This window comes from Delphinus delphis, chromosome 4 (assembly GCF_949987515.2).
Source record: "Delphinus delphis chromosome 4, mDelDel1.2, whole genome shotgun sequence".
Taxonomy (NCBI): domain Eukaryota; kingdom Metazoa; phylum Chordata; class Mammalia; order Artiodactyla; family Delphinidae; genus Delphinus; species Delphinus delphis.
The window spans coordinates 111171451-111194818 of NC_082686.1; the positions used below are offsets into that span (position 1 = coordinate 111171451).

At 41.9% G+C, this 23368-nt stretch overlaps 2 protein-coding genes across 2 annotated transcripts in view; both read left to right on the forward strand.

The window, feature by feature from the left end:
- The window catches only part of LOC132425000 (serotransferrin-like), a 31291-nt gene extending 22290 nt beyond the window's left edge, over positions 1 to 9001 (forward strand). The window contains exons 15-17 of the mRNA XM_060011288.1: positions 3501 to 3685; positions 4936 to 5125; positions 8813 to 9001. Coding sequence (XP_059867271.1) covers positions 3501 to 3685; positions 4936 to 5125; positions 8813 to 8847 — 410 coding nt within the window. The 3' untranslated portion in view covers positions 8848 to 9001. The remainder of the gene's footprint in view (positions 1 to 3500; positions 3686 to 4935; positions 5126 to 8812) is intronic.
- Positions 9002 to 12723: 3722 nt separating this feature from the next.
- SRPRB (SRP receptor subunit beta) overlaps positions 12724 to 23368 on the forward strand; it is a 39613-nt gene continuing 28968 nt past the window's right edge. The window contains exons 1-4 of the mRNA XM_060011289.1: positions 12724 to 13813; positions 14377 to 14471; positions 15533 to 15610; positions 18444 to 18526. Coding sequence (XP_059867272.1) covers positions 13585 to 13813; positions 14377 to 14471; positions 15533 to 15610; positions 18444 to 18526 — 485 coding nt within the window. The 5' untranslated portion in view covers positions 12724 to 13584. The remainder of the gene's footprint in view (positions 13814 to 14376; positions 14472 to 15532; positions 15611 to 18443; positions 18527 to 23368) is intronic.

The following is a 23368-nucleotide window of genomic DNA, read 5'->3' on the forward strand; positions in this document are numbered from 1 at the left end:
CCCATAAATCAGGGTCGCTGGTTCACTTGTGTCCAGGATGTCTTTGTGGAAGTGTTATGGACACTGTCAGGGTCCAGAGCTCTGATTCTCAACCTGTTTGTTCGGTGAAGAGAGAAGTGTTTGCTTGGATAGGCAGAATGGTAAGGACCATGGGCTTCCCAGTGGCCCTGAGTCTCTCCCAGGAACCTTCCTACAGGTGCAGGCACTGTGCCTCCTTTCCCCTAAATACTTCAGTGCACATTTCCTAAGAACCAGGACTTTCTCTCACATACCTACATTACAATTAGGAAGATCAGGAAATTTATACTAACATGGATTTAATACTCATCACGTCCACAGTCCCTATTCAAATTCTGTGAGTTGTCCCCAAAAGGTCCTTTATAACTATTCCTAGGTCCAATATATATGTAAATATATTATAGGTCCACTGGGAAAAACATACAGAGAGTGGCACCCCTGTAGGAATGAGCACCAAGACCTTGGCTTCTAGAACCATTCTCCAATAGAAGGAACCAAGGCCCCTTGGAAAAATAGCTGATTCTGTGGCTGGGGCAGGAAAAGTATAAGGTGAACCTGGAACATCATGCTGAAGAGCTCAGAGAGATGGGACGTATCAAAGCACATAGGAGCCATTGTGAAAGCCCTCCACTGGCCAAATCTGGGACATTTTGAGCTTGAAAAGACATAATAATAGTAGTAAGAAATGATAACCCATTGAATAAAATAGGAACGCATAAGTCCATCCTGATTAAACAAATGAGTATAAGGGAAACGTCTTCCTTATTGTAGAATGCTAATTACAGATGCAGAAATAATTATGAAGTTAAAAAACTATCGTTTGGCAACCAAGATAGTAATAATTGATTCAAGCAAGGATCATCAATGGGCACTAAAACTAGGGGGTGAATATTAGATGGCCATGACATTAACAAACAAGACAAAAATTTTAAAAATGTCAGTAAGAATGAGTATTCCACCTGCCCACTCTCTATCACTAACTGCTTATATTCCCCACCTAGAGTCCAGGCAGCTATTACTTCCCTCCTTCCCTCATGTCCCTTTACTCAACCTCAGATGTTTCCAGCAACTCATTTAGAATGAACTAGTACAGGACCAACTCCTCTAAGACGCCTTCCCCAATGGCACACCTCCATCCCACAACAGAATCCTCTGTCCATATTGCTCTTATTATTGAATTCATCACATTCCGTAATAAACTATGGCCACAGGGAGCTCTTTTTTTCTCTTCTTACATCCCAACACCAACCATAGTACATGGCACACAGAAGTTGCTAAGTACTTACTTGAAGGAATAATTGGTTTGGCTAATTTTTCTTTCTTCCCTCCTGTTACTTTTGCTTTTTCCTTTAAGGGCTGTCCTTTTTCCTGCTACCTGAGTGTTACCCTAGGCTGGTTCTTTGTCATCCCTTGATTTCTCTTTGTACCCTTCCAAGTAGGGCTCCCCTCTCGAGGCCGCAACTCTCTTTGCAAAGACTCCAAAAGCCTTACCTCCTGAGGGGAATTTATAGAGGAGGCCCACCTCCCATCTAAATAACATCCCAAGATCTCTGTTTGCCCTGTGGTCATTTTTATGTACAAAGTACACTGGCACTGCAACCTCAACCTGTATAAATCCAAACTCCTCATACTTCTCTCAAAACCCAGTCCTCTTCACACAGCCTCTGTCCCCATGGAGGTCTTTATTATATGCCCTGCCAGTCGAGCCTAGATTAATTTTTCAGTCAGTATGTTTTTTGTTTCTTCGGAATATGTATGTCTTCATTAAATTCTATGGTATGTTGTGATATGGAAGAACCAGGATACGAAGGCATAGAGACTGTATGATCTAATTATATAGATATGTGTCTGCATATCATACGAGTCTAGAAAAGAGACTAGAAGTAATGCACCAATGCTGAAGGTGAATGCTGTGGGATTATACTGGGTTTCAAAGTCTTCTTCCTTAAACTATGTAGCACTTTACAAATTAGCTGCAGTAAACAAGCATTATTTGTAGTGGAAAGAAAATTTTTTATCATGCCCTTCTAGATGCCCACTGCTCCTAACCCAGACCAAATCACCTCCCATCTCATTTTTCCTAGTTGTCCTATTTCAGGCTCACACATTAACACTGATTTCCATTCATAAGTTCTCATAGACCCACTTTTCTTCCTACCTAAGTGCCACACTCCATCCCACACTCAGGGCCTTGAGGATCTGAGCATGTTTAGCCTGACTGCCCAAGACTCTGTTCCAGTGGGGCTATCCTCCACCCAATAGGAACACCGGGCGCGTACCTGTCCGTGAGTCTTGCTGGAGCCCTCCATCCCCTCACAGAGAAGCGTTCCTCTCTCCTCCTCTCAGGCCTACACATGTTACAGGACACACCTGAAAACTTGCCTTCCTGAGTTAATGTGCTCTCGCTGTGCTGGTTCCCTAGCTCACACAGCGTTTAGAGAGTGTTACACAAAATACAAAATGTTATTATCTGTGCCCTGCATTTTTGATTTTGGTATGTGTGCTATTTCCCCCCTCCAATAAGACTGTGTCTTGCAGAAGGCTGAGGACATGGTACTGAATAAATGCTTAAAGTACTAAGTAGAACAGAATGGGTTTGGAGAGAATAAGGATGGATTTCACTTGGAAGGTGTTGAGTTGGAGGGATGGGTAAGAAAAGAAAGGAGAAATGTTAAAAGGTGAGCAAAGATATGTGCAGGTACTGGTGGGAGGAAAGGCAGGCAATTTGGAGTTTTCTATAAAAACCAAAAGCGTACCTTTGGAGAGTGTAGGAAAAGGGATATTTTTGCTCTCCGTATAAATTTAAACTTTTAAAATACTGCATTCATATATTAATTTTTCAATTAAATGAGAAAATTAAATTAAGCAAAAGACTGCAATCCTGTATTTTAGGAGAGAAGCAAAAACCAGGAAAACTTATTTGAGAATTGCCTTAGGAGGAAGGAGCTTAAGCCTTGAGAATAGGTGAGATGTTCTTTTTTCGGAGAGAATACAGAAAAGATGAAGCAAGGGGCTGAGAACAGGATATGGACCTGTATGCACAGAGGCATGCAGGCATTCCACATAGAACTAGAACGAGTGAGCCAGATTTCACTCATAAAAGTGAAATCTTTGGCCCTTCCAAAAGGGCCTCTGGGGAAAGTTCTTTTGCTTGCTAGTGCCAGATGGTACAGCACAAACCTGCTTAGAGGGTCACATTCTTTCTACACTGGAGCAGGAGATCCAAATGCTTTGGAATTTAGAAGAAATGAAGATCATTTTGAACATCATCCATAGAATGTGGTTCCCCCTCCCCTGGCTGGGTGGGCAGATTGAATGGAGTGGTCTCTGGGAATTCCTGGTAACTCTCTTCCTCTCCACATTACTGTAACCCCTGCTGGCCACTGGGTCCAGGCCCTCCACACGCCAGTGGGTTGGTCACATCTCCCCAGTGAGGTGTGCCTTGATCAAAACTGTGGCTGACCCACCTTTTCTGTACCCAGGAAACAACCCTGAAGAGTGGGCAAAAACACTGAAGGAGGAAGATTTTGAGCTGCTGTGCACCGACGGAAGCAGGAAGCCTGTGAAGGATGCTATTGATTGCCACCTGGCCCGAGCCCCGAATCATGCTGTGGTCTCACGGGAAGATAAGGCAGCTTGTGTTCGCAGAATATTAGAAAAACAGCAGGTATGGTGGCACAGACAGGGCCTCCAACCCTTTCTTCCTGGGTGCGTGTGGATTATTTGGGGATTTCCCAGCTGAGTCCCAGCCCTACCCCAGCATTCTTTTCCTGGAAGTTAGAACTGGGAGGGCATGGACTGTGGAACTGGATCTCCCAGGCCTCGCTCTGCTCACTAGAGATCAGACCCCATCTGATGCATGTTTCCCAGGGTCCAAGTACCTGCCTTGCAGCTCGACGCTGATCTTGCTCTGTGGTACCCTCATTTTCCCCACTTCTGCCTTTTTTAAAATGAAGGTGACTGATCCTATTTCCCAGCCCTTCTAGATACAAGTCATGAAATGTGGACTGTGTTTCTCTTGCTTAGGCATACTAAGAACCATTCCAACAGGCAGCAGAACCCAGGAACCTACCCTGAGGGAACTTGTCCTCTGGGGAAAACAACCAACCCAGGGCTGGCCTTGTGGGGAGAGAGACTGCCTGAGTATTTTAATCCTAAAGACCCCTCCACCCACAAACACCACCCTCCCCTCAGTGACAGCTTCCTGTCTGTTGATCCACCATTGGTTTTCTTCTTTTAAAAATTAATGATCCACCATTGGTTTTCTTCTTTTAAAAATTAAGATAGCTCCCTTTGTGAGTCCTCTGAAGGTAAATGGTACTAATAATTAGTATTTAATGGACATTTCCTAAGTGCTAGATGGAATGCTAAATGTTCTGTAATCATTATTTCACTTACAATCTTAGAAGGCCTGGAGGAGTTGAGCCTCTTATCAAGATAGGATCAAAGATGAACTTTTAAGTTCATATGAACTTAAAAGTCAGATATGAACTTTTAACAGCTACCTGTACTACTCCTCACTGGGTTGCTCATATTTAATATTTTCTTTGACAATAATACTTAAAAGGGATATGCTTCTTCCCTCTCATTTCCTGGAAGCCACCCCCAAGACCATGGCCAACAAAGTGAGGAAGAGAGATCAGAGAAGTCAGCAGTGGGCAGGAGGCAGGGACTTCCCCAAGGAGATGGGACCAGGAAAGACCCTACAGAGGACTTTGGGGCCTCATGGAAGTACAGATTTGTGGTCCATAATTGTATGAATGCCAGGTGATGGATGTGGAAAGATCCTGAGGCATCCTCTGCAGCTTCCCTTTCTTCCCAGGGCTGGTTCCCAGCTTCCAGTCTCCTCCATCCCATCCATGTGCTCCCAGCAGCTCTTTGCCACAGGTCCTCATGCACTTTCTGTCCATTTGACAGGCTCAATTTGGAAAAAATGGAAATAACTGCCCGAACAGTTTTTGTTTGTTCGACTCAGAAAACAAGGACCTTCTGTTTAGGAGTGACACTAAATGTTTGGCTGCACTTCCGAACGCAACAACGTATGAAACCTACTTAGGAACTGAGTATGTCACAGCTGTGGCTAACCTGAGACAATGCTCAACCTCAAGTGAGTAAGAGGAACAGCATTGGGGAATCTGCAAAACGAACATGTGCGGGGTTCTGGGTGCTGGATACAAAAGGAGGAGCGGGCTGCAGTCCCCAGGAGATGACCAACAGACAGGATGAAATGCTGAGGGAACAATGCAATCCCAGCATGAATGAAAGGCTAACTTGCATGGGCTGATTGTAAGGGGGCACCGGCTGAAGGCACTGAGGTAGTGACTGCCAGGACATACAGAATTCCATGCTATTACTAAGAAAAGGAAGAGAGTTATGTGCCCATGCCAATTACTCTGCTCTAAACAGCTTTTTATACAGTGCTGCCTTGTTCAAGATGGTAGCCTCTAGCTACATGTGGGTATTTAAACTTGTATTAGTATTAAACAAAATTTTAAATTTAGCTCCTCAGTAACACTAGCCATAATTCAAGTGCTCAATAGATACATGTGTCTCCACACAGATGAGCAAAGAGAACATTTCCAGCATTGCAGAGAGTTCTTTTACATGGTGCTGCTCCTGAAAGCTTGAACAATGATAAGTTCCAGTAACTCTAAAGTTGCCATACACACCACAGGCATACCTCGGAGATATTGCAGATTCAGTTTCAGACTATTGCAATAAAGGAATATTGCAATAAAGCAAGACATATGAAGTTTTTGGTTTTCCAGTGCACATAAAAGTTATGTTTATACTACAGTATAAAGTGTGCAATAGCATTATGTGTAAAAAGTGTCTAACAAGGTACGTACCTTAATTAAAAAATACTTTATTGCCAAAAAATGCTAACCATCATCTGAGCCTTCAGCAAGTCATAATCTCCTTGCTGGTGGAGGGTCTCCCCTCAGTGGTGATGGCTGCTGACTGATCAGGGTGGTGGTTGCTGAAGGCTGAGGTGACTCTGGCAATTTCTTAAAATAAGACGACAATTAAGTTTGCCCCATCAATTGACTCTTCTTTTATGAAGGATTTCTCTGTAGCATGCAATGCTGTTTGACAGCATTTTACCCGCAGCAGAACTTCTTTCAAAATTGGAGTTCCATCCTCTCAAGCCCTGCCGTTAGTTTATCAACTAAGTTTATATAATATTCTAAATCCTTCGTTGTCATTTCAACAATCTTCACAGCATCTTCACCATGAGTAGCTTTCATCCCAAGAAACCACTCTCTTTGCTCATCCATGAGAAGCAACTCCTTATTCATTAAAGTTTTATCATGAGATTGCAGCAAGTCAGTCACATCTTCAGGTTCCTCTTCTAATTCTAGGTCTCTTGCTATTTCCACCACATCTGCAGTTACTTCCTCCACTGAAGTCTTGAACCCCTTATAGTCACCTATGAGGATTGGAATCAACTTCTCTCAAATTCCTGTTCATGATGATATTTTGACCTTTCTCCATGAATCAAAAATATTCTTAATGGCATCTAGAATGAGGAATCCTTTCCAGAAGGTTTTCATTTGACTTTGCCCAGACCCACCAGAGGAATCACTATCTATGGCAGCTATAGCCTTATGGAATATATTTCTTTCATAACGAGACTTGAGAGTCAGAATGACTCCTTGATCCATGGGCTGCAGAATGGATGTTGTGTTAGCAGGCATGAAAACAACATTAATCTTGTACATCTCCATCAGAGCTCTTGGGTTACCATGTACATTTTTAGTGAGCACTCATATTTCGAAAGGAATCTTTTTTTCTGAGCAGTAGGTCTCAATAGTGGGCTTAATATATTCAGTAAACCATATTGTAAACAGATGTACTGTCATCCAGGCTTTGTTGTTCCCTTTATAGAGCATATGCAGAGGAGACTAAGCATAATTCTTAAGGGCCCTAGGATTTTTGAAATGGTAAATGAGCATTGGCTTCAATTTCAAGTCACCAGCTGCATTAGCCCCTAACAAGAGAGTCAGCCTGTCCTTTGAAGCTCTGAAGCCAGGCATTGACTTCTCCTCTCTAGCTATGAAAGTCCTAGATGGCATCTTCTTGCAATAGAAGGCTGTTTTGTCTACATGGAAAATCTGTTGTTTAGTGTAGCCACCTTCATTAACTATCTTAGGTAGGTCTCTGTGTAACTTGCTGTAGCTTCTACATCAGCACTTGCTGCTTCACTTTGCACTTTTATGTTCTGGAGATGGCTTCTTTCCTTAAACCTCATGAACCAACCTCTGCTGGCTTCAGACATTTCTCCTGCAGCTTCCTCACCTCTCTCAGCCTTCACAGAACTGAAGAGAGTTAGGGCCTTTCTCTGGATTAGGCTTTAGCTTAAGGGAATGTTGTGGCTGGTTTGATCCTTTATCTAGGCCATTAAAACTTTCTCCATATCAGGAATAAGGCTGTTTCTTATCATTTCTGTGTCCACTGGAGCAGCACTTTTAACTTCCTTCAAGAACTCTTCCTTTGTGTCCACAACTTGGCTAACTGTTTGGCACAAGACGCCCAGCTTGTCTTTGGACAGGCCTTCCTCACTAAGCTTAATCACATCTAGCTTTTGATTTAAAGTGAGAGATGTGCAACTCTTCCTTTCACTTGAACATTTAGAGGCCAGTGTAGGGTTATTAACCGGCCTAATTTCAATATTGTTGTGCTGGTGGAGCAGTCAGAACACACACAACATTTATCGATTAAGTTTGCCATGTTAATGGGCATGGCTTGTGGTGCCCCAAAACAATTAATAATAGTAACACCAAGGATTACTGACCACAGATCACCATAACAAATATATAATAATAATGAAAAAGTCTGAAATATTTCAAAAATTACCAAAATGTGACACAGAGACATGAAGTTAGCAAATGTTATTGGGAAAATGGCGCCAGTAGACTTGCTTGATGCAGGGTTACCACAAACCTTCAATTTGTAAAAAACACAACATCTGTGAAGTGCAATAAAGCGAAGCACAATAAAATGAGGTATGCCTGTACTTATCTAGAACACCAGTTTTCTAAGAACTAGAATACAGTAAAACACACCTTTGTACTATAGCTATGTTGGACATCATTTAATGACTTGGAATCATTTGGAAGATGTGGGAGAATACCATGTAGCTATAGGGAGGTTATTCTTCAACTGCAGAGTGCAGGTCCATAAGCCACAGTCCTTAAGATACTGATTCCCAGGTCCTGGGGATACTGATTCAGCAAGTCTGTGCCAGGTCCAGGGTTTCTGCATTTAAACAGCTGCCCACATAATTCTGGTATAAGGAAGGATCCATGGCCACTGTTCTGAGTACCCAGGTTGTATTTACCTAACCTATATAGTCTGTGAGGGGGTGAAGACTCTGTCCCTGCTGTACCCTGCTCCATCCCCAGCTCCCAGGACGGAAACTGGCACGTGCTGGGTGCTTAGTGCATCTCATTATGTTAGTTCCTCACTTGGGTCAGAGAGGACAGTCCTCCCAGGCTCGTTCCAGCCACATGGACTCAGGCGTGTGAGCCCTGCCCGTAAGACACAAGATGGGGGATGATGTAGGGCAGGGAAATCCTGTTACCATTCTTGGTGTGAGACACTGCCCACTGTAGGCACAGGAGCTGTGCAGGCAGGAGGAGGAGGCCACTAGGAGAACGGCCAGGTCCACCCATCAGAAGAGCAGGGCAACGGGTCTGAGCACTTTTGTATCAGGCTTAACTGTTGATTCACTTAACAGAAAACAAATATAGGTAGATATTAACTGCCCTACCCCTCTGCTCTGTCCCCACAGAACTCCTGGAAGCCTGCAGTTTCCACAGACCTTAAAATCCAAGAGTGAGGCCACCACCTGATGGAGATGGGAGCTCACCGGACCCATAAGCTTCCCCTGGTTTTGCTGGTCTGAGTGGTTTGGTTGCCTTCAGTTTGGTGGTGGCACCTCTGCGGGACAAAATAAAAATAAAAGTTATTATTGGTTTTATCTTTTAAAAACTTCATTTTTTCCCTAAATGTTTGGTCTGGAAGGACTAAATACATGTGCAACTAGCCCTTCCTTCAGAGCTCGAGATTCATTTGCTCTTTCCCATAGCCATACCTCCTGGGTACAGTCCAAGTAGGAATTCTTTCTAAAAGGGGTCTGCATGGTCATTATAATATAATCAAGTGTATAAGGCTGTGTGTGTGTTGTGTGTGTGTGTGTGTGTGTGTGTGTGTTGCTGGGGAAGGGGGAGGAAGGAGGATGCAGAGTAAGTATTGAGATGGAGCGTTCAAGGCAGTACAGAAAAAGAATATAGACGATTTACACATTTAAAATATTTTCCATAAATTTCATCAGGTATACGTGAAGTCCTGACTCTTACTGCTTGGAAAAGTGAATCACTGGAAACTCTTCTTGCTAAAAATCATAGCTTGACCCCGCCTCCCATGGCAGTCACTGCCCTGTCTCCTCCCATTCTTAGTGGAGCTCCTGAAAGGTGGAGCCTTATTCTTCCCACCCCTCACTGGTTATTAATGGCTGAACACAGGGAAATCAGTCTTCTGCTCCACTCACATCCCTGCAGCTACTCGGGTCAAGGTTACCACCCACCTGCTAGCTGTGAAAACCAACTTGTTCTTTCATCCTTGAGTCTGTTTACTAACTTGATATGGCTGACCACTCACCCTTCCTTGGAACCCTCTCCCAGTTTCTCTGACACAGCAGCTCTTCGCTTTGGTTCCTACCTCTCTGTCCTCTTGTGGTCTTACTGTGGGCTCATCCTACCAGTTCTGAAAAGTAGGGTAATCTTCCCGGGGTTCTTCTCTTGATCCAGTGCTTTTCCAGGCCCTCCGTAAGCAATGAGAATGACTCCTGGGCATCTACATCTATTGTGCTCACCCCTGCTTCCAGCATCCCACACTCACACCTCCCCCTGCCTGTGCATCTATACGGTAGAGTTCGCACAGCAATCGGAAGCCCAACAGAAAGAAAAGTGAGGTGATCATCTTACCCCTTCCCTCTCCTGCTTCCCTAATCCAACTATTGTTTCCATATATTTCATACTGGGTAAAGACATGGTCTGCTACCCACTCACAGGAGTCATAAACTGAGGAGTCAAATTTCAATTCACTCTTTCCCCTCATTCCACATCCAATGTCAGCAAGTTCTGCTGATTTTGCCTTCTAAACAACTCTTCAGTTTGCCCCTTTGTTTCCTAACTCCTATACACTTTGGGGAACAGCTGCAGGTAGGGGGTTCTGAACACAACAGTCCACATCTCTCAACTTTCTAGTAACCAAGGAAACAGACCCTGGGTCCACTTTGCGGACCAGACCTGATGTTTACCTTTTTACATACAGCCCTGCTTTGCTTTGAGTCTAGCAACACTCTGCTTTATGTAATATCCACCTAAACTCCACCCTCACCTCAAATCCTATAATAATTCTTTCTTTTCCTTTGTTTGGTGAGATGTCCCACCATTCCTCTGGCGTGTGGTCTGTCTTATTGCAATGAGCCAACAAATCTAATTTTATCAACAATGCGCTGAGTACCTACCATGATCCAGGCACTGTTCTAGGGACTGTGAACACAGCAAGGCATATTATAGTCTCTGAAAATAATTTCTGTCTATTTTTTATTTATTCCTCCCTCTAGACTGCCTTCTTGTCAGTATATCTGTACAATGTCTGAAATCATGTTCACCAGATACTATTGGTATAAAAACTAAGGTGATTTGTGTTTTTCTTCTTTGATCTTTCATTATTATATTGAGTTTTTAATATAATAAATGTCTCATTTTAATTCTTTTTTTAAAAATCCTCCATTTTTTCAAAGAAACAGAGTTAAAGAGATAAGCCAGAGTAGGGGAATCACATGATTGGTGTCCTTGAGTCTGAGATAGGTTCCATTGTGATTTGGAGCTGCTGGGAACAGGAGAGAAAAATGCGTCCAGTGAATGAGACATTTTAATTAATGGAAGAGAAGAAAAAATTGTCTATGTTGGTTTTGTTGTAACTCTCCATCTGCTGTTAGAATCAGGCAGCAGAGCACTTTCAGCCAGCAGCAGTCAGTGTCTGCACGTCCTTCCTTGACATCCATCCCCACAGAGCCCCTGGGAGACTGCGGAGTCCCTGAGGCGGAGACGAGAGAGGACAGGAAGCCTCCGACGCCATTCTCTCCTGCTCTCATTACTGAGAATGGCAGCACCACCTTCTAAGACGGGTGGAAGGTGTGCACATTTCTTCTGCCTTCATAATACGCAGGAAACAAATTGAAAAACAGCAGGACCATGTCTTATCAAAGCCCTGCTTCCTCATCCCCAAATTTCACCACCAACACGGCACTTGTTCACTCACGTAGCTCTGACTAAAAATCCCTATACACTGAGGACATTTCTGGTAGGTGTTCTCCCTGCCTGGCCCTTCCTCCTTCCCTGCATTTTTAGTCCCTAACAGAAGTTATTATAAAGGAACTGTGTGTGTGTGTGTGTGTGTGTGTGTGTGTGTGTGTGTGTGTGTGTGTGTGTGTGTTGGGTGGTGGATACAGAGCAGGGATCAAGACCATAAGAAAGAAAAGAAATAGAATGTGGTAAGATTACTGTCAGTTCTGACAGTTTTAATTCATAATGCTAATTTAAAATATAGAAGTTGGTTTACTAAATTTAACCTCCCATCCTAAACATCCTTCCTTAATCTGGAGTCCCTGTTGCCTACCTTTATCAATGAAATGCCTGGAAAATGAATTTTACTGTGTTAGAGCATATAGTCAAGCATAAAGGAGCCCGACTGCCTGGAATCGGTGGGTAGGTTACTCAATCCCTGTCCCAGTTTTCCCTCTGTAAATTGGGATAATGGGTCATTGTGAGGATTAAACAAATTAATAAATTTAAAGTATTTAGAACAATGCCTGGCTCTAGCAACCACTCATTAATGTGAGCAATTATCCTCATTACCTTGTCTCCCCCCGCCCCTCCCCGCTGTTCCCCCTGAGCTCACTTTTCACTCAAGCCTTCAACCTCTGCTGCAGAGATGCTGCTAGCCAATTCCAGGACAGGTTTTACTCCTGTGTCGCTGACCCTCCCTTCTCAAGCTTCTTTGTGGGGTTCCCTCTCCTCCTCATTCCTCATGCTCTCCACAATTTAATGACCACTTGTTTACATATGACTTCCAAATGAAAATCTAGCACCTATTGCTGACTTCACATTTGTTTACGGTATCACCTGCTTGATATACGATTTCAGACTTCCCAGAGGCACTGGTAACTCCATATACACAAAAGAGAGGCAGTTTTCATCCTGGCTATGTCCCCAGCTCCAAAGACCCTTCAACTGAGTTCTCTGATTCGCGTTAAGCACTTTGATCTTCCCAGCAACACACACCAAGTGCTTCAGATGCAGTCTTGATAGCTCTCCTTCTCCTTAACTCAGCTTATCCAATTAATCACTAAATCCTATATATTTTCCTTCTAAATATCTCTCATGTCTGTGCCCTCCTTTCCACTTTCCACATTTCCCTGTGCATCATTTGCCAAAACACTGCAACAGCCCCAGCTGGTCTCCCTGCCTCCAGTCTTTTCTCTCTCAAACCATAGTTCTCCATTGATCTGCCAGTCATCTATTTCACTCTCAACTGAAACTTCTTACTGCACTCTAGATAAAGTCTAGGTTCCTCAGCATAGCACACGGTCCCTTCACGTCTGGTTTTTGCCAACATTTCCTGCTTCATCTCCTGCCACTTCTGCTGAAATGACACCTGCTTAGTGACAGAGACTGCAAACTGACAGCCCCTAGGCCGGCTACTTCTGACCCTATGAGGTGTTTTATTTGGGCTACAAGTTTTCATTACTTGCTGAAATTTAAAAAGTGGAAAATTTCTCTTAAAAACCTTTCTTTCTGGCTTCTCTTGAAAAACTGAAGAACTGGCCACCTTGCTCCCACATACCTGCCTGGCAGAGTGGTGGCTGCCCCCTTAGGGCAGGAGTGACAGTTTTCAGCAGGCTCTGCCCGTCCCATTGACTTTTCTGGCTGCTTCCCTTAACGTAGGTATCTCAGTTGCAGCCCTGGATTTACAGTGTAGGGACACTGAATTGCTCTTTTCTTCTGCACAGAGCACCCTTTCTCCTGTTTCACCTGCAGAGGGTAACTCATCCTTCATGGCTCAGTTCCTGTCGTTTTCCTCCGGGAGCTTTTCTCTGAACCCATGTGGACTAGGCGCCCCTTTCTGCATTCCCATACCGCACCTTACATCTTCGGTCACACCTCCTGCCACGTGATTTTCCGATGAAATATTTGTGTAATGCTTGAGTTCCTCACAAGACACCTCACCTCACGAAGGGAGCGACTAGAAATCTTCAGCAGAGATTTCTTGAGCCATTTATTTTATTCATCCATCATTTTGTCAACAACCATGAAGAGAGCGGCGACATCTGACTCATATCTTAAAGGATGAGCGTGTAGCTCATACTTGTGTCTGGCAGCTCAGTCTTTTCGGCAGGAGTGCAGTGTCCAAGAGAACTACAACTACCATCAGGACCTTCGGGGTCCCGGCCTCCGAAGGAGGAAATATAACCTAGGAACTACCACTCCCGTGATGCTCCGCTTCGGACGCCTGCGCAGAGCCGAGGGCCACGTTGCTTTTGCGGTGCCGGGTAGCAAGATCTCAGCCATGGCTTCCGCGGACTCCCGGCGGATGGGGAACGGCGGCAGTGTCGGAGGCGCCTTCCAGCTCTACCTGGACTCCTTGCGGCAGGAACTGTGGCAGAGGGACCCGACGCTGCTGTCAGTCGTGGTGGCGCTCGTCGCGGTGCTGCTGACGCTGGGTAAAGAGGCGGTCGGTAGATATGGCGGGTGCAGGGCTGGCGGGGATCCGAGCTTGGACTGGGCTTGTGCAGACCGCGGACGCGGAACGGACATGGCACCGGGGGGGCGTCTAGAGAGGGGGACTCACCCCTTATACCAACCTGCCCTCCTGTCTGAAGCAGCAGGAGCAGCGCAGCGTTACTAGCCCCTGTTCTGCGTGAGCGCGCGGTTCTCTCCCTTTCATTGCTCTTGCTACGAAGACTCCAATGGTCGTCGTTCCAAGTTTGAGCATCCTATGTTTGCGAACTGGGCGCTGGGGATACAAAGCTAATGAGCAAGATTGCGCTTGAAGAGTACATCGTCGGTGTAGGGGCTGCAGATGCAAAAAAATTGACAGTTGTTAGTGTTAGGCACTCAGCGGAGTCCCTAAAACAATAATGATTATAATGGTGGTAATAACAATGGAGGTAAGTTCCAGGTGAATGAAGTGTTCTGTGGTAGACTTAATTTCCCACAGCCCAACCATACATGCATATTGTTGATAATCAAGGCATAATTTTGGTTGTTTTTCTCTATTCCACAGTGTTCTGGAAGTTCATCCGGAGCAGAAGGAGCAGTCAAAGAGCTGTTCTTCTTGTTGGCCTTTGTGACTCCGGGAAAACATTGCTTTTTGTCAGAGTAAATGCTTTGATTTACACCTCTCTTAAACTTGATAGGAAATTTGAGGGCACCCCATTAGTCCTGTGAGGTGTACTTTGGAAAAGAAGCTGTGCTGACAAATTGGGGAGTTAATTCTTGAATCACTTGGTAGGATGAAAAGACTCTTGAAAAGCTCTTAAACTGGAATTTGACCATTTCTATTCTCTTGTACTTGCCAGATACTGACATTTAACCCTTATCCCATTTAAGGGTTTTATATACTAACTACTTTCATGTCATGGCTAAGGATGCCAGACCAGCTGGAGAGATAGAGGGCAGTAATCTGTATACAGTGTATAATTCTTCTGAGACTTTGTCAAAGAAACCTTTTTAAAGGGTGATTCTTCTTCTGCCTATTGGCTACTTAGGCTTCTTTTCACTAATATTTATTTTGAGTCCATGTAGTATTTTTATTTATTTATTTATTTATTTTTTGCGGTATGCGAGCCTCTCACTGTTGCGGAGCACAGGCTCCGGACGCGCAGGCTCAGCAGCCATGGCTCACGGGCCCAGCCGCTCCGCGGCATGTGGGATCTTCCCGGACCGGGGCACGAACTCGTGTCCCCTGCATCGGCAGGCGGGCTCTCAACCACTGCACCACCAGGGAAGCCCTATGTAGTATTTTTAAATGTTTGGTTTTTGCTACAGAGAGTAGCGGAGGTTTTCTTCTGATTACTCTTCTTTTTGAGAGTATAAATTATTTCCCTTCCACTTTGATGATTGTAAATGTTGATGGAAGGTCGGTAAATTTGGCCACTAACCGTTTGAAACTATTATTTGAAAATAATAGTTTAAAAATAATAGTTATCCCCCTCCTCTCGTTAAGGAGAGGGGAATGAAGTTTGCAATTAATTAGATTTTTGTACAAGCAAAGGAAGAAAGAAAAAAAAAACTAATATGGTCCTTTTCAGCTATTGCAAGTAACATTCGTTTATTTGACCTTACACCTAGGAGAGTTAGAGCAAAGTTACTTTCTTTAGGTTTGCTATTTATATGTTTACTCTGATCTCCCCCATGTTGTGTTTTGTTTTGTTTTACAGTTGTTAACAGGCCTTTACAGAGACACTCAGACTTCCATCACTGACAGCTCTGCTGCCTACAGAGTCAACAATAACAGGGTAAGAGGTTCCTAGAATGTGGGGAGTCTGACAGTTTTACTTTACTTCGGTGTGTCAGGAAAAGACATTTCTAGGATAAATTAGTCTGAGGGCATAGGTACGTTCATAGCTTATTTTTATGGATAAATATTGTGCATGTGACAAATTCTTCTTTTGACCATCCAAGCAGTGGACTTAATCATGCCCTCCCCTGCTTTGTTGTACCTTATGCACACTGATTATTTATTAATTTTTGTTTCTGTGTCTTAATTCCAACTTTACCATGAGTTCTTAAGAGTGAGCATTAAGCCTTTTTCTTTAGTACATGTATATGGGACAAAAATTCAGAAGGTTAGAAAGGATATTTGGTGAAAAGTAATTTTGCCTTTCCTATCCCTTCTTACAAGTCTTCTCTTTGGAGGTAGTAACTTACCATTTTCCTGTATAGCCTTCCAGATGGTCTATGCTATACAAACATATCTGTATATCTTTACTTTTTTCTTTTTTAACACTGTGTTCTACCCCCTCCCGTTTGTTTTTGTTTTTAATTTAACAATATAACTGATACAGCTTGGATTTGTTTTCATTTTTTCTTCCTCATTTGCATACATAGTACTACCAGGTTGTTTTATGACCTGCATAGTATTCCATTACGTGGCTATACCATACAATTTTTTTTTTCCTTTCTTAAAGCCTTTACTTTTGAGACATGACAGAAAAATCTTACAGGTACACATGGAAAAGTAGTACATGATCACAGTTGAATGTGAAGACAGTATAATCAGAAAGCTTTTACTCCTGTCAACTAATGTTGAGTTTTTATTTAATAAGAGCCCTATTAACAGACATTTAGTTTTTTGGTTGTTACAATCTTGCTTTTACAAACAGTGTTGCAGTGGATATCTTATGGAGTATACATGAGTATATTTAAAAAACACCAATAAGGAATCGTGAGAAGGACTTTTTATGTACCTGTATGGCCCCAGAATGTAGATAGTGACTGCCAAGCCAATTATAATGCTTAATAGGTATTTAGTGAGTGAGTGGAAGGAAGGTGGGTGGATGACTGATTGGAGGCATTAGATGTGTAGATGGATGAATTAGAATGGTGATTTTAGAGACTTTTTCTCCCTCTCCTTGGGTCCTCCCCACCCCGCCCTGCCCTTTTCTGGTACCTCCAGTATTAAGCATTGTAAGCAAAGATAAAGAGACATCCTTTTAAATGTCTTAGAGGTATTTTTTTTCTTTTTTCAATAATGGCACTGTTTCTGACTCAGACCTTTTTAAACTCCCAAGGATTCAGATTTTGAAATTTCAGATTTGGGAGATCTTTAATTCTTGGGGCACTTGTACTAGATATTTTAAGTGGGGTATTCCAGGGTATGCTTTAGACCTGTACTTTCCAACAGAGTAGCCACTGATCGTGTGTGACTGTTGAGCACCTGAAATATGACCAGTCCAAATTGAGGGCTGCTATAAGTATAAAATATACATCAGATCTTGAAGACTTGGGATGAAAAAAAGAATAAATATCAATTTCTTGAATTTTTTTTATATGTTATAAAGCTAATTTAGATATACTGGGTTATGTAATACATATTTTTAAAATTTTACCTGTTTCTTTTTACTTTTTTAATATAGCTATCAGAAAACTTAACATTACAAATAAGACTTGCATGTTTCTATTGAATATGTAAAACATCCCTCCCTTTTTTACTTCTTTTCCCACCCTCTTTGTGTTTTAGATTTAGTCTCTCAAAATAGTAATGTATTTAGTACTGTACCTTATGGATTGTTTATAGTATGTGTTGTGGTGCTGATTATGAAATGTGATGGGGGTCCCAACCTGAGGTCCCTACACTACCAGTATAAAAATAGAAAAAAGGCTAATACACTTCGTGTATTATCTATAAAAGATTAAACAGACTAAGTGACAGGTCACAGTGTATCCAGCTGTAATTATGTCAAATCTGTGCATAATGCTGACTTCCTCCTGCTGAATAGTGGTTGAGGCTGGCTGTGGAGAAGGCAGAACATATGAGAAATGATCCGTGGGTCTGATAAATGTACCGGGGCTATACCCGAGAGTCTTAGGATTGAGCATTGCCACATCTGCATTGAACCTGAGCTCAAGAATGAAGGCCTGGCATGAATAGCATGTAAGTGGGCACTTAATCAGTCTGCTCCGTAGTGGCACAACCCCGCCCTGTTCAGTGATTGTCACCTGGATCAAGAATTGACAAAAAATATTGACAGAGTTGGAACAAATAAATGGTGTGTCTAGTGGACATATATTTTAAAATTAGATTGCAGTAGAAATATAAAAGAATGTTTTGTTTTTATAAAGGTTGGGGATCCCTGCAGTCGTAACATGTTATATGATAAAATGTAGGTTCTTATATTATTTAGTTTGTGAATATTTATTACTGTTTTTCACATGTTTTTGCTTTTATTCATACTGGTATTTTTCCCAGCCTCAGGAAAGTCCCAGCCTGGACTTTCCTGACTTCCCCATACAGGGTCAGGTTTCTCACGTACCCTGAGAACATTGATCAAAGTTGTAATTTTACATTTACATGTAATTTTACATTGTGTTGACCTTTCTGATTATATTATAAACTCTGTTAGGGCAGGACCATGTTTTTGTCCATTGTTAAATCTCCAGAGCCTTCACTCCATGATTTATAAATAGAGGATGCTCTGTGAACATTTGTTTGATTCATTAATCAGTTACAGTGACCTTTTCTGATTCATTAATTGGGTACCATTCTGATACCTGCGATCTGATATGAAAGATTTATGTTGTAAATGTGAATCCGGACTGAAACATTAATAATATTGCTGGCATCCTTAGGGCACTAGCCTGACCTTGATTGACCTCCCTGGCCATGAGAGCTTGAGACTTCAGTTCTTAGAGCGGTTTAAGGCTTCAGCCAGGTAAGTAGGAAGTGGGAAGGGCTTGTCTGAAATCTTTATATCAAGGCCAGCTATGTTGTTTGCTCTCATGGTATTCTGGAGGCATCCTGGTGTCCTGGAGTGGAAAGAGCATGGACCCTGGGGTCAGCATTTCTGGGTTGCAAGTCCACCTTCACTTGGATTATATGAGATAATATTTGAAAATATTTCTCAGAGTGTTCAGAAAGTGTTTACCCTTATTATGATGTCAGTAAATTTTTCATTTACTCTGAGGACAAATTTAGTAATGTGTAGAACTATTAAAATCTGAAAAAAGAATTTTAAAGCTAGGTGGCATCTGAGAAGATATTAAAATCCAACATTATTTATTTCTATCCATAAATTATCTAAAACTGATGCCTGAAAAGTACAGAAGAATATTTTCATATTTCTTTTAGTATTGTCCTAGTATTACTGACTCTTATTTCCTAAATTTCTTGTGCTTCAGCTTAAGATGCTTTATTCTTGTGTAGTCTCTAACACTGGTAGGAGCTTGAGGAAAATCAAAATACCACATTTCATTTATTTTAAGACACATTTTAACATCTATGAAATTGGAATGCCATTTATAGTTAATGGTGTCATAGTTTAATTGGCAGTATTTTTTTTCTTAGTTGAACCTGAAATAATATGTGTTTTAATTGATGGAATCTGGGTTGATGGAATGAGGTAGTTGTTTCTTTCCTTATTTTTGAAGGTATCTTGTTTTGTATTTTGTTGTTGCTTCTTGGCCCACAAGGTGGTGGTGATGAGCAATCTGTCATAGTTGAGACTGTTGCTTGATTTGAAAAAAAAAAAAAAAATGGGCTTCCCTTGTGGTGCAGTGGTTGAGAGTCCGCCTGCCATTGCAGGGGACATGGGTTTGTGCCCCGGTCCGGGAAGATCCCACGTGCTGTGGAGCGGCTAGGCCCGTGAGCCATGGCTGCTGAGCCTGCGTGTCCGGAGCCTGTGCTCCGCAACGGGAGAGGCCACAACAGTGAGAGGCCCGCGTACTGCAAAAAAAAAAAAAAAAAAAAAAAAAAGACTATTTTTAGAGAGTTTTAGGTTCACAGCAAAATTGAATAGAAGGCACAGAGATTTCCCATATAACCCTACCCCTACACATGTCTAACCTCCCCTATTATCAGCATCCTTCACCCCAGTGGTTCATTTGTTGCAACTGATGTACCTAAATTGACACATAATAATCGCTCAGTCTGTATGTTACATTAAGATTCACTCTTGGTGTTGTACATTCTAGGAATCTGAAGAAAGGTACAATGATATGTAGTCACCATTATAGTATCTTAGAGAGTAGTTTCACTGCCCTAAAAATTCTCTGTGCTGCCAGTTCATCTTTCTCTCCCCTAACCCCTCACAACCACTCATCTTTTTATTGTCTCCATAGTTTTGCCTTTTTCACAATTTCATATAGTTGGAAACATACAGTATGTAGCCTTTTCATGTTGGCTTCTTTCACTTAGTAATATGCATTTAAGTTTCTTCCATGTGTTTTCACTGTTTGATAGCTTATTTCTTTGTAGTGCTGAATAATATGCTATTGTCTAGATGTACCACAGTTTATTTATCCATTTACCTGTTGAGGGACATCTCGGTTGCCTCCAAATTTTGGCAGTTCTGAATTAAGCTGGTATTTGTGTACACGTAAGTTTTGGGGTAAATATCAAGGAGCACAATAGCAGAATCATATAGTAAGAGTATGTTTAGTTTTGTGAGAAATTGCCAAACTCTCTTCCAAAGTGGCTGTACCATTTTGCATTCCCACCAGCGATGAAAGAGTTCCAGTCACTCTGCATCCTGACCAGCATTTAGTGTTGTCAGTGTTCTGGGTTTTGGCATTCTAATGGGTATGTAGTGGTATCTAATTGTTGTTTTAATTTGCATTTCCCTGATGACATATGATGTGGAGCATCTTTTTATATTTGCTATTTATAAGTTATTTAAATCTTGTTTGGTGAGGTGTCTGTAAAGATCTTTGACCCATTTTTTAATTAAGTTGTTTGTTTTCTTACTGTTGAGTTTCAAGAGTTCTTTTATATATTTTGGGTAACGGTCCTTATCAGATATATCTTTTGCAGATATTTTCTCCCAGTCTGTGGCTTGTTTTCTCATTCTCTTGATGTTGATTTTTGTAGAGCAGAAATTTTTATCTTTACTGAAGTCCAGTTTACCATGGATTATATTGTATATAAAAAGTCATTGTCAAACCCAAGATCATATAGGTTTCCTCCAGTGTTATCTCCTAGGAGTTTCGTAGTTTTGGTTTACGTTTAGGTGTGTGATCCTTTTTTTTTTTTTTTTTTTTTTTTTGGCGGTACTCGGGCCTCTCATTGTTGTGGCCTCTCCCGTTGCTCACGGGCACAGCTGCTCCACGGCATGTGGGATCTTCCTGGACCGGGGCACAAACCCGTGTCCCCTGCATCGGCAGGCGGACTCTCAACCACTGCGCCACCAGGGAAGCCCCTGTATGATCCATTTTAAGTAAATTTTTGTGGAAGGTGTAAGTTCTGTATATCTAGATTCATTTTTTTGCATGTGGATGTCTAGCTGTTCCAGCACTATTTGTTGAAAAGACTATCTTTGCTTCATTTGTTGCCTTTGCTCCTCCATCAGAGATCACTTGACTGTATATATGAAGGTCTCTTTCCGGACTCTGTTCTATTGATTTATTCTCTCACCAATACCATGCTGTCTTTGTTACTATAGTTTCATAGTAAGTTGGTAACATCAGTTCTCCAACTTTATTCTGCTTCAGTATTGTGTTGACTATTCTGGGTCTTTTGCCTCTCTGTATAAACTTCAGAATCAGTTTGTCAGTATCCACAAATAAGTTGCCAAGATTTTTATTGGGATTGCATTGAGTCTATAAATCAAGTTGGGAAGAACTGACATCTTGACTCTATTTAGTCTTCCTATACATGAACGTGGAATATCTCTCCATTTTTCTAGTTCTACTTCAGTTTTGTTGATCAGAGTTTCATAGTTTTCCTCATATAGATCTCATATGATTTGTACCTAAGTTTCATATTGTGGGATGCTAATGTAAATGGTATTGTGTTTTTAATATCAAATTCCATTTGTTCATTCCTGATATTTGGGTAAGCAATTCACTTGTGTATCAACCTTGTATCCTGCAACTCTGCTATAATCGCTTATTAGTTCCTGAGCTTTTTGGTTGATTTTTTCAGATCATCTACAGTCATTTCATGTGCGAATACAGACATTTTTATTTCTTCCTTCCTAATCTATATCTTTTATTTCCTGTTGTTGTCCTAATGCATTAGCTTGAAACTACAGTACAGTGTTGCAAAAGCAATGGTGAGATGGGACATCCTTGCTGTGTTCCTGGTCTTAGCAGGAAATCTTTGATTTTTTTTCACCATTAAGTATGACGTTAACCATTTGATTTTTGTAGGTATTCTTTATCAAGTTGAAGTTCCCCTCTATTCTTAGTTTACTAGGAGGTTTTATCATGAATGGTTGTTTGATTTTGTCAAATGCTTTTTTGGATCTGTTGATACGATTGTGTGATTTTTCTTTTTTAGTTTATATATCAATGAAATGATTATGTTAATTGATGATTGAACGTTGAACCAGCCTTTCATACCACTTGGTGGTTGTGATTTTGTGATTTATAATGAGAAATGCGTATTTGGTCTTCATCCCTGTTTCTGGCACAGAGCTCATAAAACCCTTAGAATTTCCTAAGTGATGAGAGTGATAAATGTGTCTTTTGTTACGTTTTTGGGGTGAGTTTTGGAAAGCACCTAAGGATGGGGGCTGGGTGCCGGAAGAACCAACCATATGATTAGAGAGTTGGAACTTTTCATTCCCATCCAGGGAAGGGAGAGGAGAGAGGCTGGAGGTTGAATCAATCACCAGCGGTCAGTTGTTCAGTTAATCACGCCTATATAATTATGCCTCTATAAAACCCCAAAAGGATGAGGTTCATAGGGCTTCTAGGTTGGGGAACCAGAATGCTTCCACATGCCACCCTGCAGGGCCCAAACTCCGTGGGACAGAGGCTCCTTTGTTCAGGATCTCACCATATGTATCCCTTCATCTGGCTGTTGATTCATATCCTTTAATATCTTTTGCAATAAACTGATAATTTAGTGAGTTAAATGAGTTTCCTGAGTTGAGCTGCTCTCACAAATTAATTGAATCCAAGAAGGAGGGGTCATGGGGACCTCTGTCAGAGGTACAGTTAACAACCTGGACTTCTGACTGGTGTCTGAGGTCCCTGCTACCAAATTAATCAAACCGAAGGAAGGAGTTGTGAGACCTTCGAGTCTGTAGCCTGTTGGTCGGAAGCACAGGTAACAATCTGGGCTTGTAATTGGCATCTGAAGTGGAGGGCAGTCTTGTGGCACTGAGCCCTTAACCTGCGAGGTCTGATGTTACCTCCAAGTAGATAGCATCAGAATTGAGTTGAATTGTAGGGCACCCAGCTGGTGTCAGGAGCATTGCTTGGTGGTGGGGGAACCCACATCCCCCACATTGGAATTGGGTCCAGAACCAATTATGGTGTATAATTCTTCTCATACATTGTTGGATTCGATTTGCCAATATTTTCATGAGGATTTTTACATCTGTGTTCATGAGATATTTATCTGTACTTTTCTTGTAATGTCTTGGTTTGTGTTTAAAGTAATGCTGGCCTCGTAGAATGAGTAAGAAAATATTCCCTCTGTTTCTATTTTTTGAAAGAAATTATAGAGAACTTGTATATTTTCTTTCTTAAATTTTTTTAAATTGAATATTTGTGGCATATAACATTGTATAAATGTCCTTAAACATTTGATAGAATTCACCAGTAATCCC